The sequence below is a fragment of the Mixophyes fleayi genome, chromosome 1 (genome assembly GCF_038048845.1).
Source record: "Mixophyes fleayi isolate aMixFle1 chromosome 1, aMixFle1.hap1, whole genome shotgun sequence".
Taxonomy (NCBI): domain Eukaryota; kingdom Metazoa; phylum Chordata; class Amphibia; order Anura; family Limnodynastidae; genus Mixophyes; species Mixophyes fleayi.
The window spans coordinates 270059057-270077639 of record NC_134402.1 but is presented as its reverse complement, the minus strand read 5'-3'; the positions used below and the strand labels follow the sequence as shown (position 1 = coordinate 270077639).

Below are 18583 nucleotides of genomic sequence, written 5' to 3'. Positions count from 1 at the left end.
ACCGCTGACTTCGGCTGATTCGTTCCACATCCCTGTGGTAAGCTGTGGCTCATCCTTGCTGCATACCTGGATACCATTGATCTCTGCTCATCTGGCCCATCATTACTGGTAGTTGCTGTGATCATCACTTGCTATTTACTCTGCCTACATTGCAGTCCTCCGCTAATCCCTTCCACAGCTATGTGGTGAAAGTTGTGGCTTATCATCTGCAGTATACTCTGCACTCCATTGAACTTTACATTTATGTTCCACTCCTTAGTGGTACTTGCAGTTATCAACGCTCACTATGTATTCTGTCGGCACTACTGAACTCTGCTGAATATTTCTACTCTCCTGTATAACAGCCGGGATCCATCATCTGCAGTCTACTCTGTACTCCATTGAACTTTGCATTTATGTTCCACTCCTAAGTAGTAATTGTTATATCACCATCAGATATCAGAACTGTATCTCTCTGTATGCTGCCTAGTTCTGTTCTCCCATCTGTCTCACTGGGAACTTCCCTGGAGGGCCACGACCTGCAGGGTGGAAGCCACCGAAGTCCAATTCCTTTGCGGGAATCCCTGGTGAATACCTTCCATCCTGTTAGACTCCATGCCTCTGGGGAAGTCTAGCCAATGCCAGTTGAGACAGCAGGATTATATCTTCATGTATAAACCTGACACTGCTCTTGCTACCACCTTCTACCTCCTTCCTGTGTCCTGCCCATTCCATTCAGAAATATTATGTTTACTAAACCTCTACTACCATGAGTTAAGATCTGGGTGCATCCAAGTACTGTGGAATATATTGCGTTTCATGGAAAGGGGGCTGCTATAGGAGAAGAACTTGTGAAGAAGGTTCTAGAAGTTTATTATCCTGTCCGATATTGCCATAACATGCAGACGGTATTTTCCCTGCATGCATAAAAATACATTTGTACCCAGTGTATTGCAACATGTTTTGTCCAGGTGTAAATTTGCTGCTCTTGCTCCTAACTCTTTCATAGGCCCAGTATGTGTAAGTTCAATTGTCGATGGCCATTTCCACCAAACACGAGTGCATGGGACTCATTCTGCTCAACCTGCACTGTAATGTCTCATACAAGGGCACAAAGCACTGGTACTTTTTGGCTTCCAGAGTACAGCCAAAATGCATGACTAAAACAAGGTGACGAGGAACCCATATTTTATTCAGCCCCTGATTCCAGTCTTGGAATCAGGGGCTGGCTAGCAAATTTTAGCCTGGCGGGCAAGACTCAACTCAGCAGCCCATTAGGAACATTTTAGAGAAAAAAAAATGCAGGTGGCCCAGTGAACCAGTCCTACTATGGCACCGGCCCGGGGGGCAGATAACCCCCTGCCCCCCAGTCCAGCCAGCACCTGCTTGAAATACTGAAAAGTGCACAGTGCCAACTCTTTCCATCTGTGTTCTTGGTTAGGTAACAACACTATATTAACAATTTATTTTTATAAATGACTTATTCTATGAACATATTCTATTGTTTAATACCATACTAGCCTGACCTTCAAGTAAAGTACATACAGTATTTGCATAAACAATTGCCCTAATTTCCTCAACACAATTTTCTTGCTCTCCTTTGTAACTGGCTTAGGCATTGCCCGTTTTTTTTATAGCTAACCATGGTCCATATGTGACTGTAATGAATTTGCAACAAGCATACTAGAATAATTAAATTTGCTGTATGTAATAAGGTATGCATAAAAAACAAATGGTGAGCACATTACTATGCTGTATCATGTTAAACCGGCTTATAAAAAAGGACATACTGAAATAAAATTTTAATGCATAATCTCAAGGATTGAATAGTAAACCCTATTAAAACAAATTTGAATCTTCTATGATATATGAATACTTACTTAATTGCCCTCTGTTTTTAAGTAATAACCCCCAGCTGTCTTCCTGCTAGATGGAAAGACTTGCTGAAGAATAATATACTGTGTTCTGTGTAAAACTGAGGGAACTCTGCAGTGTTAAAACTGGTGCTGTGTTCTAAAATATTTATATGTCCTACAATTTTATTTAGCAATGTTACATGCCATATTAATTGTAATTATTTTAAAAGGATATCTATATCTGCATCAAACCAATGGAGCACTGCCTACTTTGCGTATGTACAGTGATTTCAGAAGATCAGACATTGAAGGATGATATATTGATTGGAGATGATGCTGGATTTGTAACCCTATTTACCATTGGAAGCGAAGACCTGAAAATACCCAAGTCATCATCAAAAAAAATATCTCAACCCATCATTCTAGATTCTAGGATATTCAAGCAGTAAGTCAGATGTTATCGCATAAAAGAATCTAGAAATATACATTAAAGTGACTTGTTACTACATTCTTGCCAGGGACTAAGATTGTCCCACCATGGCTGTTTCTTTTTAGCTGAACATGTGTGTGCACTTAGACATCTGTACTACGTGGTCCTGCTGCTAATGTAACATGAAGGACATATATTTAAATCCCACTCTGACATTGGAGCACAGTCTGTTGTAAATTTACTGGATGCTGTGACATCTGAAAACCGTTGTGACTTGTATGTGCCAATTGATTGTCTGTCGTGGACCATATCTGTACTCTTCCTGCCTCAGATCTATCACATGTAGCCAACCAGTCTGTCAGGTTGTCGAATTAGTGACTGACTACTCTGACTGCTTCAGAACTAGATAAATTGGCCTCACTAAGGAACCACTCTGGCTATGGGCTAGATTTACTAAACTGCGGGTTTGGAAAAGTGGAGATGTTGCCTATAGCAAACAATCAGATTCTAGCTTTAATTTATTTAGTGCACTCTACAAAATGACAGCTAGAATCTGATTGGTTGCTATAGGCAACATCTCCACTTTTTCAAACCTGCAGTTTAGTAAATATACCCCTATGTGTTTAAGACCTTCAGGCAACAAAGTACCAGTGGATAATTTTGTAATTCATGGTAAAGGGGCTGCTAAAGGTGAAGACAATGATAAGTCAGGGTTCAAAGTGTTCATCAACATTCAAAGAATTTAATATCTCAGATAAATGTCTACTTGCCTTGATAGATGATGGATACACATAGTAGGGAAGTTTTTACTGTTATTTTGCAAATATAGAGTAATATGACAACTCTTGAACAGGGTACAGGTTCATAATATAGGCGGTAGTTTTGCAGTCCCATCTTACATTCATTGCCTGCAATGCCTGTGCTGACATACTGTATATCATATCACCTTGGTCACAACAATCATCAACACTCTACATATGAAAGGCCTGCCTTTTATGAGCATCTATATAACGTTTTTCATTTCTTCTTTTTATTTCACTGACCTTAGTTTATTACTTCATATTTTCTGTCTGTGGATTACAAAATCAAAGATCTTGAACCGTTTGTCCATCATGAGAAGAACAATACTCTATATTCAGATGTATTCATTCTACTTAGCTCCAATCAGTTTTACCACATACTCCGTAATCCTAATCCTACCCTTCAATTTCTTTAATTTGCTTCATGTTATTACCTGCAGCAATTCTACAAGGATCACTTACACAAAAAACTTATCCGCTAGCAATTGCCCTTTGATGGATTTATGGATTAGTCTGTCTTCACCATTGTTTTTACAATACAATGATGACCACACTGCTACAATACAACTGGACAATAATATTTTATATTTTTATTTTTAGGTTTAGAAGAAAACTGCACAATGGCTGGGTCATTAAAGTAAAGTATTTCCCTGAGCTAAATTGCTTTGCTTCATGCTCTCAAGACAGCAATCTTTCATTAGTTTTAGACAGCGTAAAGAGGATAGAAGATTCTAGGTAGGAACTAATACTTCCTTAAATTATTGATTAACTGTTTTCTAATGCTTTTCAATGTACTTAAACATGTATGGCCTGATTCATTAAGGAACTTAAATTAAGAAGTTTCTTATTTCAGTCTCTTGGACAAAACCATGTTACAATGCAAGGGGTGCAAATTAGTATTCTGTTTTGCACATAAGTTAAATACTGACTGTTTTTTTATTTAGCACACAAATACTTGATAGCTTATTTGTATACTGACATTTAAAGTTGATATTTGTGTGCTACATGAAAAAACAATCAGGATTTAACTAACATGGTTTTGTCCATGAGACTGAAATAAGAAACTTCTTAATTTAAGTTCCTTAATGAATCAGGTCCGTAATTTCCAAATAAGTGCTCACAACAAGGATGAAGGGGCTCCGGGCTTAAACATATAGATTTATGGGTCTGGTCATGCCAGACTTGAATTCCAGAAGTTTCCAAACAAATACAGTCAGTTTAAAGAAAATGTTTGGTCCCAAAAAAACACAGCTGTAAAGACTGCTTCAACAGTATGTTCCTACAGGTGACTTTTCTTGATGACAAGTTACAGATCCATCTAGTGTTAATGGAGGGAGGAATATGCAGGGCAACCGTTTAAGGACCAAAAGTTACAGCAGTTCAAGGGAAAGACACAAATATTAAAAATATTTTATTTTAAATAGTAGAGGTTCAAATGAACACTTTCAGAGTATAGTTTTGGAATAACACATTTGAATCATTTTACCATTTTATTACATTACTTTGGCAAACCCTAGTGCTTCTTTCTGGCCCTCCCAAAGATGGCCTCCACTTTTACCTGAGATTACTATTCTGTTACCTGGTGTATAAGTGGTGGAATTCAATGGTTATGACTAGGCGGTGTCAAATATCTTCCATGGGTGATATTATCTGGGTCATCTGACATGACACCCCCACTTTAACCACTATATATGTATTAAAGGCTCTGTGTCACTAAATTGAATAGTATTTATACCTAAAAATAACCTATCATTGGATTCTGTACTGGATTTAAATTGGTTATGACATAGTGCCTTGTGCAGTTAACAGCAATAAAGATGTTCCTTCATGACACAGATTTTCACAAGTCTCCAAGATTTTTGTACCTGTTTGGCAGTGTCTTTATCAGGGAGACGTTAAAGTCTATCAGTTAATGTCCATCTAGATGGACATATATCTTGTCTTCCCTTACCCACCCCCTTTCCCTTTCTTGGTCCCTTTCCCTTTCCTACATTTATATAGAAAAATCCAACAACATTGGACTTTTCCCAGCCTGGATTCCAGGATTAGATGCAGATCCAGGCATTACCTGTCAGACGCCAGTTTACTGTATTTCACTATTGCAATAAGTTACTTTGGAACATGCTCCCTACTCTACGAATATATCTTGTAGCACATGTATAGACTCTATTTTCTAGCTATATAAATTATATGCAATAATGTCATTTTTTATTTAGAAGTCCAATTTTTAATGCCAATTGTTTTTCACTTTATGTTCCTGTTGTTGTCAAAAATGAATAGATTTGAAAAATGTAATGTTAATATTGTACCCTATTTCCAAAGTACAGTTGTTACCAGATTCCCCTATTTTGACCAAAATTAACTGCTGCTGGGAGCGATCCTGTGGTTAGTACATAACCCAAGAATTGGCTTTAAGATTGGTGGGGCCATGTATTGTAGAGTAATGGCAACATTTCTACTGGGTTTAGCTTATTCAAATGTGAATGTAGCTTCTTCACATTTAGGTTGGGTTTTCATGAAATTGAGACAGACATTCTGTCAGGTCACACTCCATCACTATGAAGTTAAATGGTGATCCCACTTTGGCAATCTATTAAAAAGACTTGCTTTCAGACATATGTGATTTTCACAGGAGTTGTGCTGGTTTGACATCCCAGAACCAGTTTACAAAAATGCCTAAATGTCCATTGGAAATTGGGTTGTATAGACCTAAAAATTCCTCCCTTGTCCTTTCTATTATATTCACGATAAATGGGCGTGGCCAAAGTATTCTGGTTGTTGTTTAAGTGAGCATAAAATGTATAAACCATTGTTATTTCATTGAGCTATAAGTCAAATACATCACAGTTGACCAGTATAACACACAGAGCCTACTCTAGTGATCAATATACTTTACTTAAAGTAATCTGGTGACTTTCTGTTGACTCATTCGATATACAATGCAGATTTTCTGTTAACCAATATACAATGCACATCCCTGATCTTTGGTGGCTTCACAATCTGCAGACGACAAACCTTTGATGCAGCTAAAACGATTCAATATCCAAATACTTATCGCTGCACTGTTGTCCTATGCATCCACTCTGTTCTGCATTCTAGATGAAGTGCCAGGCGTTGTCTTAACATCAATTGTAAAGACAGATCCTTGCACTGTAATTGGTGACTGGTATTAGCTTTTGGGTAAAATTATATCATTAATGCCCTGTTTAATCTTTTATATACAGACCTGTCAGAGTATTCTCTGTTCCAAAAGGAGTCAACACATTTGCATACATTGCAAAAGCAGATATGCTTGCAACTGGAGGTAAGAGCAACAAACTGTAATAGTACATGGAAATACAAATATTAATGCTGTTTTAAAGACACTACATGCACATATAGTATTTATATATTTTAATGACTGCTAGAAAACTGTATTTAAAGACTCATTCATGCAGTATGGTATTGAGTTTTTGTCCATATGCAAAATTTCCCCATATGTTTTTATTCTGTTTCTGATCTGTCAGAAGCATGACATAAAGAAATCTCAGATAACTTTCATCTTAAAGAGCCTTAAAGAACATACTGATATAATGGAAAACATTATGTAGCATTGTCAGATGCACATAACACATTTCAGTTTCAGTGACCAGATTTATCTATGTATTTATTTATTATCGTTTCATTATATAATGCCACTAGTCTAAATTCCCTACCACACCAGCAAACACGCTAGAATCCATTTTTTGCAAGTAGCCAATCAACCAGATGAAGATTGCTAACCATTGTGATTTGTCATTGAGATCATGTATATGACACCTGCTCATCATTCTTTTGCTTGTTACTGATATATAGTACTTTAATGGGAGTTGTTGGAGGGGGCGGGTTTAGCTATAAAATATATTGCAACTTTAGAATGCTATCGAGGGATAACATTCGCCAGTGATAATTGCAAGGGGAAGTCTATTTAACAATCCTTGTGCTATTATGATCATTTTAATCGTTGTAATAAGAATTGATAAAAAAAATAATTGTTATCAACATTTCTTCATAGGTCAAAACGCTGTTGTTTGAGACATGTTTATATGTAGCAAAGTCTTCCTGGAATTGATTTGAAAATGTTGACAACTATGTATACAGCACATTAATATAGCTGTTGAGTAAGGGTACAGTGGATCAAATAGAGTGTTAAGGAATAAAAATGGGCAGACTAGATGGGTCTTGCGGTTCTTATCTGTCTTCAAATTCTATTTTTCTTTGCTGTATATAAAATATATCAAATCAGTTTCACACATATGTTTACATGGATGTTCAATGAAAAATGTGAATGTTGACCAAGATGTATACATTTCAGGTGTAACTAACTTAACAGTTATGAAAACTTACTGTATGTATGCAGTATATATATATATATATATATATATATATATATATATGTATGTAGAAATCATGTCTCAGAGATCAGAAGTCTGATAGCCATGTGTTTTATATTAACTTCAATATAGACAGAAGTCGGCGCAGGGGGAAGGATTTGGAGACAGAGGGAGACAAACAATAGACAAATAGTTTCCAAACTTGATAAGTCCTACCCCACTTCTTATGGGGAATGTCTCTGACGTTACCAGTTCAAAATCACAGTTCTATCAGGGTGTGTGATGGTGCCCTTGATTTCTTCTTGAGAATGTTTTAGTTCCTCCTCAACCCGATTAGCATGTATGCGGGGAAAGAAGAGAAAAAAATCCGCTCATAGCGTATAAACGTATTCTAATTTATTAAAATAACATTAAAAACACTCACATTGAGCAGCGATGTCTGTTCCCATAAAGGTATCTTTATATATCAACCCTCAGAGTCCCACAGGAGAACGCGATTAAACAGTTCCTCGTGTCTTGAGTATCTCCAGCCGTCCTCAGTCTCAGAGTGCCGGAAAGAACCCTGTGACGTCCGGAGGGCGTGGTTACTCCGTGGATGTTTCCAATTGGCCCAACGCGTTTCGTCACAGATTGTGACTTCATCAGGGGTGTGTCTAAGGTCAAACTTTTCTCCTTTAAATACTACTAATCTTCCAATGGGGATGCCGTTCAGTAATGCAGAACAGTTACAATGATATCCGCTATGCCGGTTTCTAATGTTGTGATCAATGAAAAGGCAGACTTATCAAGACTATCAGCATGGTTTTGCAAAGCGGGCAATTCCACGGTTTGCATATTTCAAATACATGATGTACGATATTCAAACACTGTTATTAGATATAATGAAATGCACATAAACATTTGAAGCCCATTTTGCCCTTATTGAAGCTGAGTATGTCACAATTGTTTTCAATCCCCCACAACCTGAGTCTAAATGTATACAGTTTGAGTGAATGAACTTGAACTTAACCTTTTATTCCTAACTAGAGGAAAGAGGCAAGCTCAAAATCAATATTTAATCCTGAAGGTGTCAATGTCTTCAATCTGTATATCCACTTCGCTTCCTCACAATTAATTCTCTTGATAAAATCCCCTCCCCTCCAGTCCTCCTTTACCTCACAAATAGCAACAAATGTGATACCTGATGGATTTTGTCCATGTTTTTCTTTGAAGTGTTTTGATAAGCTGTGTGTTTCTATACCCAACTTGATGTTACGAATGTGTTCTGTAATCCTGACCTTGAGTTGTCTCACCGTCCGCCCCACATACTGTAACCCACACGGGCAAGTAATCAAATACACTATTCCCTTGGAGTCACAGGTAAGTTTACTTTTAATATGGAACATTTCATGAGTGGTATTAGATTTAAATGTTTGTATACCTTTAGTGGTCTTGATTTTTGCAGTTCTACATGGGAGACATCTAGTACAGTAATAGAAATTATTTTTTGTAGTTTCTTTCGTAAGCCAGTTTGTTTTCCTTTCTAATTTTTGAGGTAAATAACTATGTACTAACTTGTTTTTGAGATTTGGTGCTCTCCTAAACGTGATCTGAGGATTTTTTGGTAGTAATTTACCTAAGATCTCATCCTGCAGGAGCAAATGCCAATGTTTCCTCAGTAGTTTCCTGACTTGCGGAGCAGAGTCCGAGTATTGAGTGATAAATGAGAAGTTTCTCACTTTGGATTCATCCTGTAATTTATTTTTATATACAAGGAGTTCTCCTCTATTTTTACTACTGGTGTTTTCTATGATCTTGTCTATTCCACTTTGGTCGTATCCCCTTTCTTACCTAGTTTTCAAGATTTCGCTTTGATCTTTAAAAGTCTCTAAACTAGAACAATTCCTTCTTAGCCTAAGAAATTGGCCGGACGGAATATTTTGTAACCATTTACAATAATGGTTGCTGGTTATGTCAATAAAACTGTTACAGTCCACTAGTTTAAAATGTGTACTTGTTACTATCCTGTTTTCTTTAATGGATATGTCCAAATCAAGAAAAGTTACTTGGTTTTTACTTATACTAGTGGTGAATGACAGGTTGCGGTTGTTGTTATTCATGTCCGAAATAAATTTACGTAGAGACTCTTCACTTCCCCTCCAAATGAAGAGGATATCATCTATGAATCTCCGCCACAGGACCAAGTTCGCCACCAGAGTTGGATTCGCCCATACACATTCCTCCTCCCACCTGCTCATGAATATGTTGGCATAACTGGGTGCGAACTTGGTTCCCATGGCGGTGCCCCTAACCTGTAAATAGTGTTCATTCTCGAACCAAAAATGGTTATGAGTTAAAATGAAATGGATACTTTGGATCATAAATTCAATTTGTTTGGATGTCATGGATCCCTCCTCCTCCAGGGCAATTCTAATGCTCTCTATTCCTTGATCATGATCTATGCAAGTGTATAGGGTCTTTACATCACTAGTTACTAACCAAAATTTGTCTTCCCAGATGATTCCATCCAATATATTTAGAATCTCCATGGTATCCCTAATGTAGGATTTTTGCTTTTGTACTATGCTTTGTAGAAAAGAATCTATATATTCAGACAATGATGATGTGAGTGAATTGATTCCCGAAATAATAGGGCGGCCTGGTGGTTTGCTAGCATTTTTGTGTATCTTCGGAAGATAATAGAACAGAGGAAGTTTGGGATGGGTAATGTTGATATACTTAAACTCATCCCCATTTATTATGCCATCATCAAATCCTGATTTTAGGATCTGAGTGAATTCTTTCTGAAATTTATGAATAGGGTTGCTCTCCAGCTTCCTATACGTAGTGGTGTCCTCAAGGAGGTGGTATGATTCCTCCAAATAGTCCTCTTTATTCAGAACAACCAACCCACCTCCTTTATCCGCTGGCTTAATTACAATAGATGGGTCTTGAGTAAGTGCATCTAATGATCTTCTCTCTCTAAAGGTTAGATTGCTTTTATTCCCCCTCTTGTTAATTTCTACCTTCCTCAAATCTTCCTCAATGTTTTTCTGAAAAGTGGTGATATAATTACCCTTGATGTAGGATGGGTAGAATGTGGATTTTGGTTTTAATCCTGAATGTTTAAAAATATCCCCATTAACTTTCGGTTCATACGAAACACCCTCTCTCATGAAGAATTTTTTCAAAGTAATTTTTCGTATATATTTTTGTAAATCAATATATGTATTGAACTTATCCATCCTATTGGAGGGTGCAAATTTTAAACCCTTCTGTAAGAGGGTGAGATCACTAACTGATAGATGTTTATTACTTAAATTGAAGATCCCTGCTGGGGAATCCTCTTTTTGATTAGTCAGATCTGATTTCTGATTCTTTTTAGATGTCCCTCCCCCTCTCCTTCCTCTTCTGACGAGGACCCCCTTCTTCTTTTCATTATTGTTGTGACTTGTGGTGATGTGTTCTCTATCTCTTCCACCTCTAAAAAATGTTGTGTAGTGGGGGGTGAAGGACAAATTAGTGGTACTCCAGATTTGGAAGATGCGGGAAATAACCGAATGAATCTAGAAGGGAACGCTCAAGATATTAATGATACACCCCCCACTACACAACATTTTTTAGAGGGGAGGGGATTTTATCAAGAGAATTAATTGTGAGGAAGCGAAGTGGATATACAGATTGAAGACATTGACACCTTCAGGATTAAATATTGATTTTGAGCTTGCCTCTTTCCTCTAGTTAGGAATAAAAGGTTAAGTTCAAGTTCATTCACTCAAACTGTATACATTTAGACTCAGGTTGTGGGGGATTGAAAACAATTGTGACATACTCAGCTTCAATAAGGGCAAAATGGGCTTCAAATGTTTATGTGCATTTCATTATATCTAATAACAGTGTTTGAATATCGTACATCATGTATTTGAAATATGCAAACCGTGGAATTGCCCGCTTTGCAAAACCATGCTGATAGTCTTGATAAGTCTGCCTTTTCATTGATCACAACATTAGAAACCGGCATAGCGGATATCATTGTAACTGTTCTGCATTACTGAACGGCATCCCCATTGGAAGATTAGTAGTATTTAAAGGAGGAAAGTTTGACCTTAGACACACCCCTGATGAAGTCACAATCTGTGACGAAACGCGTTGGGCCAATTGGAAACATCCACGGAGTAACCACGCCCTCCGGACGTCACAGGGTTCTTTCCGGCACTCTGAGACTGAGGACGGCTGGAGATACTCAAGACACGAGGAACTGTTTAATCGCGTTCTCCTGTGGGACTCTGAGGGTTGATATATAAAGATACCTTTATGGGAACAGACATCGCTGCTCAATGTGAGTGTTTTTAATGTTATTTTAATAAATTAGAATACGTTTATACGCTATGAGCGGATTTTTTTCTCTTCTTTCCCCGCATACATGCTAATCGGGTTGAGGAGGAACTAAAACATTCTCAAGAAGAAATCAAGGGCACCATCACACACCCTGATAGAACTGTGATTTTGAACTGGTAACGTCAGAGACATTCCCCATAAGAAGTGGGGTAGGACTTATCAAGTTTGGAAACTATTTGTCTATTGTTTGTCTCCCTCTGTCTCCAAATCCTTCCCCCTGCGCCGACTTCTGTCTATATTGAAATTGTATTGCACTGTGAAGTAGAGGCTATTCTTCACTTGGAGTAGTGGCAGCATCCCTTTTCCTTTCCCCCAATCCTTGGAGTGCGCAGATCACAACTTTTGTGTTTGGTTTTATATTAACTTATTGTCATCGCTACAGAGCATGTGCAGCAGCTCAATTCTGACCATTTTAAATATGCTGAAGCTGCAGCACTACATATGTTTATTACATGCTCATTAAGAAAAATTATTTCACAAGTATTTCACAAGCAATCTTAGTTAGGAGTGCCCGCCTGCCCTGGAGATGGGAAGATATTTCTACAAGAAATTGCAGACATTGTTGCTGGTCCAGTCATGGAGCATCACAGATGACTTATCTTGGGGGATTTTATTATAAACCCTCACACCTTGACCAAGGCCTCCTTTGCATAAAGAGGGCCTGATTCATCTTTGGACGTAAATGCGATAATCTTGTGGGAAATAGATTTGCACATTCTCAGAAATGGAAGTGAATGCAATTGCATCTAATTTGTTTCCCAATGCAAATGACACTTAGGACTGCCTATGACTTGAAGGGTGAAATGACAGAGGGAACAGCAGAGGGAAGTTTCTTGATCAGACCCCCACCCCGTTTGGTTCTAAGTCGTAACCCCTCAAAATAGAATTACCCTCATGGATATAACCAGGTATTGTCCAATTGGGGTGTTACTTCCCAGACTCAACAGTATTTGATAGCTGAAGAAGAGGGGTCGCAGACTTGAAAGATGATGACGGAAGACTCGCAAGGTAGAGGATAAACTAAAACTAATCAAGCATACCAAAGAACAACAAGCCACAATCACACGTAAGAAGTCAGAGTTCCTATCAATTGAGATTATGGAAGCAAAGAACAAACCTGCTCAACTTTTCAATACAGTGGAGAGCCTTTGCAGACTAGCATGCCTGCAACCTAATGCAACCTTCTCCTAGTCAAGGTGCAATAGTTTGCAATCTTTTTTAGTAATAAGGTATATTCTATCCGCGCTACAATCCCAACAGTGCCACCAAATGATGCCAAGGTTTCAAGCTTGTCTTTGTGGGCTTCTTTGCCTTGCTGGATATAGAAGACTTTGTTGAAACTATTCTATGGTTACATCTCACCCTCTGTGATCTGGACCCAGTCCCAAAAACACTTCTAATAGGATATATTTATGTAATTGGTCCAGTATATGCCAAAATAGTACAATGCTTTTTGCAGACTGACATTTTTCCAGAACCACTAAAGGTCAATCCTCTTCTAAAAAAGAAAAACCTTCTTAAGGCCCAGACTGCAGGACTGACTGGTATCAAACCGTCCATTTCTATGGAAAGCTATTGAGAAAGTGATTGCAACCCAACTGGAAACCCATCTATCAACCAGCGATATTTATAATCCATTCCAGTCAGAATTCAGGACTCGACATATTACCGAAGCAGCTCTGATGTGTGTGCTTAATTATCTTCTGATGGCAAGAGACATAAGCGATTGTTCAATCTTTAATCCTCCAGGACCTCTTGGCAGCATTTGATACCGTGAACCATGGGATTCTAATAGGACACTGAAGAATATTTGAGGACTGGATGGCACAGTCCTTAGCTGGTTAAAAGAATAAATAAACCATAAGCGTATCTATCTTCATATGAGTCCTGATGGCAACTGATGGGCAGAGACAAGCTTTTCTTTTTCCTCCAAAGATGCTTCCTTCTGGGCTGGATTTTAAATCTAGAACTTTAGCTGCAAACATCCCTCAGGGAGAGAGTCCAGCACCAGCAATCAATACTCCTTGTGGGTAGATCCTCCATTATCCAGGCAGCATTGGCAGCACACCTCACAGCAACCATCCCTTAGCCTCTAGCAGTCCTATATTGCGTCCTCTCCTTTTTTCCCAAGAATCTCCTGGAGTCTTCTAGCACACTCTGGTGCTATATAATGCCTATTTTTCGCGTGCTTTTGCAACTTGTTGCAGTGTCTAATCTAATCTGCATGATTCTAGTGCAGTCTGCCATCTGGGGCTCTAGTAAACAGCTTAGGCTGGTGTTTGCAGTCTGTCCACCCCAAAATGGCCAATGCAGTTATCATTGAACTTTCCAGAGGTACTCTGGGAGATATAGTTTTCTGAATGGATGCATGCAGTAATATACCTGTGTTTTGCATGGTATTACACTTTCATCTGAATAGCCAGAATCAGGCATTTGATTCCCTCAGAAAATCTTGTTTCACTCATACCTGCATTTGTGTCCTCACACTTGGACTACTGCAGGGCCAGTGCTAGCATATCGGGCGCCCCCCTGCAAAGAAATAAATTTGCGTCCTCCTCTTTTATTAATTATTTGTTCATCCATAATGCTTTTTATTTTAATACAGATCATATAATACACTTTAGTAAAGAGAGTAATACAAATAAATACATTAAACAGCAAACATGAATAATATAAATGAAGAATATGTATTCTTTGTAATAAGATTTTACATTTTTGGCAAATTAGTTAGGTTGTGCCCCCTCCTTCATCACACTGTGCCACCTCTCCTCCATCACATCCTGCCCCCTCTCTCCTTTCATCACACGCTGCCCCCTCTCCTCCATCATACACTGCCCCCCACTCCTTCATCACACGCTGCCCCGCTTTCCTCCATCACACGCTGCCCCCCTTTCCTTTTTGAACATTGCTGTCCCCTCACGTTAGTTATTTACCTTTATATGACCTTCTTTCCTTCTCTTTTCTTCTGTCTTCTTCTCTTCAGTCTTTTCTTTTTCTCTTCTTGCTGTCTTGGTGTGGCTTCTCACTTACAGTGTTGAGACGTGATGACGTCATGCCCGACGCTGTCAGTAAGAAGGGGGCAGAGGGCATGATTTGCCTGAGCGATCGGACCTTCAGTCATAGGTACAATTGTTGCAGATAACACATTGGTCGGAAAATGCTTCATTGTATACCTAGCCTTAGTCAGATTCCATTAACTAACCAGTATGTTTGTGTACTGTGGGATGAAACCAGAGTATTCAGAGGAAATGAAAATACACAAGGGCAGAACATACAAACTCCACATCTAGTCATAATGGGTAACAATGCTAATATAGTTAGAATATTGTGGTCACATTGTGTCATTGTAGCACATATGACATTATCCTAAAATCACCACAGTAGTGAAAAATTATTATATTTATGGTAGAGATGGGCGGGTCCGGTTCCCCGAGAACCGTACACACCCGAACTTTGCCTATCCGAGTAGCTAGGTACTCTCCCGCCCGCTCCGAATCCAAATCGAGGCCGAATGTCATCGTGACGTCGTCGGATCTCGTGGCTCGGTTCTCGCAAAACTTCAAGATTATAAATACACGACTCCACAGCAATCCATCCCCATTTGACAGAGGGAGAGAGCAGGGTGTAGTCACAGGCTGATTAGAGCAGGGACAGAGAATCCAATATTCTTCTTGCAATTGCTCTAACAAAAATCGCTAGAGAAGAGAGGAGGATAGAGGTTTATTATTTTTTTAAAATATTTGGCACTCCCCAGTGGTTTTGGCGTGTCCCCCATAATTGTGCATAAATATTTCTGGCTGTCAAAAGTCATATCTGTCAGCAGTATCTACCAACTAATTTTTAGCACTCCTCAGTGCTTTTGGGGTGTCCCCCATAATTGTGCATAAATATTTCTGGCTGTCAAAAGTCATATCTGTCAGCAGTATCTACCAACTAATTTTTAGCACTCCTCAGTGCTTTTGGGGTGTCCCCCCTTATTGTGCATAAATATTTCTGGCTGTCAAAAGTCATATCTGTCAGCAGTATCTACCAACTAATTTTTAGCACTCCTCAGTGCTTTTGGGGTGTCCCCCATAATTGTGCATAAATATTTCTGGCTGTCAAAAGTAATATCTATCAGCAGTATCTACCAAATAATTTTACCAGTACGTCATCTGGCCAAGGCGATGTCAAACAACAGAGTGTTTCCAAATCAGTGCAAAAAACAAAACCCCCAAAAAAATTTACTGTATTGAAGCGAAAAAGAAGTGTTACTGAGCAAAAGTTAAGTGCCGATAAAAAAAAATTGCAAACATGTAATTCTACACACGCAGTGCAAAGAGAGAATGAGGCCTTCACCTTTGGCTATTAGTGGCAGATCCCAAAAAAGTTACCCAGCCTACAATTGGTGCACAACTACTGTTACGCATCAAAACCGAGCTGCAAGATAACAGTAAGGCATTAGAGGAGAATGTTTGCTCTGATTCACAAATGACAACAATCCCTGTGGAGAGTCCATCCAACAGTGGGATGTCTAATCGTGAGCATTCTGTTAGTGTACCATAAAGAAGGGCCCTTTCAGCAGTTCTGCTGATGTGTACCTGAACAGCCCGAATGTAGCCGGTGATACACAAATTGAGGATGCCACTTTGGAAATAGAAGAGGATGAGGGGGAGATTTATGGAGGTGACGAGGGCGCTAATGAGGATGTTGATGATTATGATGCAGACAGATACCAAATTGCCTTTCTCAATTTCTATTTATATTCTAGATTATATAACGGCTGAATAGTTTTCTATTTTACTCCTAGTGGAGAGGGTATCTGATGCAGACAGATACCAAACTGCCTTTGTCCATTTCTTTGTATATTCGAATCTCTAGTTCTACAGTCTATGCAGGCTGCTTTTTTTTTATTTTACTACACGTGGATGGAGGGGGGGGTCTGATGCAGACAGATACCAAACTGCCTTTGTCCATTTGTTTGTATATTTGAATTTCTAGTTCTACAGTCTGTGTAGGCTGCTTTTTTATATTTAACTACAAGTGGAGAGCAGGGGGGCATAGATAGCCACCAAAGTACCATGGTCCATTTAATTTAACTTTCTAGCTCCACAGTCTGTGCAGGCTGCTTTGTTTATATTCAACTACAAGTGTAGAGTGTAATATACACTAGGGATGAGCGGGCTCGGATTCTCGCAATCCGAACACCCCCTAACAGTGCGGATACGAGCCCGATCCAAGCACTGTTCGGGTATTCCCGCCGATCGCAGAACTGAAAACGAGGCTTAACGTCAGGATCGCGCCGTCGTATCTCGCGAGATCCGGATTCTTTATATTCCCCGCTTGCCGCCACCATCTTCACTCGGGCATTGATCAGGGAAGAGGGAGGGTGTGTTAGGTGTCCTCTGTCCTGCTCTTTCTCGTGGTGCTGTGCTGTGCTGTGTCCTGCTCAGTCCAGTGGTGCTGTGTCCTGTGCTCTGTCCTGCTGAGTTCAGTGGGGCTGTGTCCTGTGATCTGTCCTGCTGAGTTCAGTTGTGCTGTGTCCTGTGCTCTGTCCTGCTGAGTCCAGTGGTGCTGTGTCCTGTGCTCTGTCCTGCTGAGTCCAGTGGTGCTGCGTCCTGTGCTCTGTCCTGCTAAGTCCAGTGGTACTGCAATATAACTACGTTCACTGTTCCTGCAGTATATAAGTCCAGTTGTACTGCAATATAACTACGTTCACTGTTCCGCTCTCTTGTGCTACATATAATGGAGAACCAAAATTTGGAGGATAAAGTAGGGAAAGATCAAGAACCACTTCCTCCTAATGCTGAAGCTGCTGCCACTAGTCATGACATAGACGATGAAATGCCATCAACGTCGTCTGCCAAGGCCGATGCCCAATTGCATAGTAGAGGGCATGTAAAATCCAAAAAGCCAAAGGTCACTAGAATGATCAAAAAAAAGAAATTGAAATCATCTGAGGAGAAACGTAAACTTGCCAATATGCCATTTACGACACAGAGTGGCAAGGAACGGCTTAGGTCCTGGCCCGTGTTCATGACTAGTGGTTCAGCTTCACCCAAGGATCTAAGCCCTCCTCCTACCCCCCCTCTAAAAAATTTAAGAGAGTTAAGCTGTCATCAACAACTCAGCAAACAACTCTGCCTTTTAAAGAGATGTCATCACAAATCCCCAAGGCGAGTCCAAGGGTGTTGGTGGTTGCGAAGCCTGACCTTCCCATCACTGTACGGGAAGAGGTGGCTCCTTCCACCATTTGCAGCATGCCCTCTGCATATGCTGGAAGGATCACCCACAGTGCAGTTACAGATTTGGATAATGAAGGTGTCAATGTTGTACACCGGGAGGAGCATATTGATGTAGCTGGCACTGAGGAGGAACTTGACGAGGAGGATGCTGATGTGGGTATCTTAAATGAGGCCCCAGGGGGGGGAAACAGTTGTTGTCCATGGGATGAAAAAGCCCATCGTCATGCCTGGGCAGAAGACCAAAAAATCCACCTCTTCGGTCTGGAATTATTTCTATCCCAATCCGGACAACAATTGTATTGCCATATGTAGTTTATGTAAAGCTGCAATAAGCAGGGGTAAGGATCATGGCCACCTAGGGACATCCTCCCTTCTACGTCACCTAAAGACCCTTCATAATTCAGTATTTAGTTCAGGAACTGTGGCTAGGACCGTCTGCAGTCCAAGGACACCTAAATCCCTTGGTCCTGTTGTATCCACACCAGCAATACCCTCCTCGTCAATTTCCTCCACAATCTCGATCAGAGATAGTCCTGCAGGCCATGTCACCGGCATGACTGAGTCC

The 18583-nt window shown here is 39.7% G+C and overlaps 1 protein-coding gene across 1 annotated transcript in view; it reads left to right on the top strand.

Annotated features, from left to right (window-relative positions):
• The window catches only part of WDR64 (WD repeat domain 64), a 77970-nt gene that overhangs the window by 6908 nt on the left and 52479 nt on the right, over positions 1–18583 (top strand). Inside the window, exons 7-9 of the mRNA XM_075204794.1 lie at positions 2066–2280; positions 3666–3800; positions 6290–6369. Coding sequence (XP_075060895.1) covers positions 2066–2280; positions 3666–3800; positions 6290–6369 — 430 coding nt within the window. The remainder of the gene's footprint in view (positions 1–2065; positions 2281–3665; positions 3801–6289; positions 6370–18583) is intronic.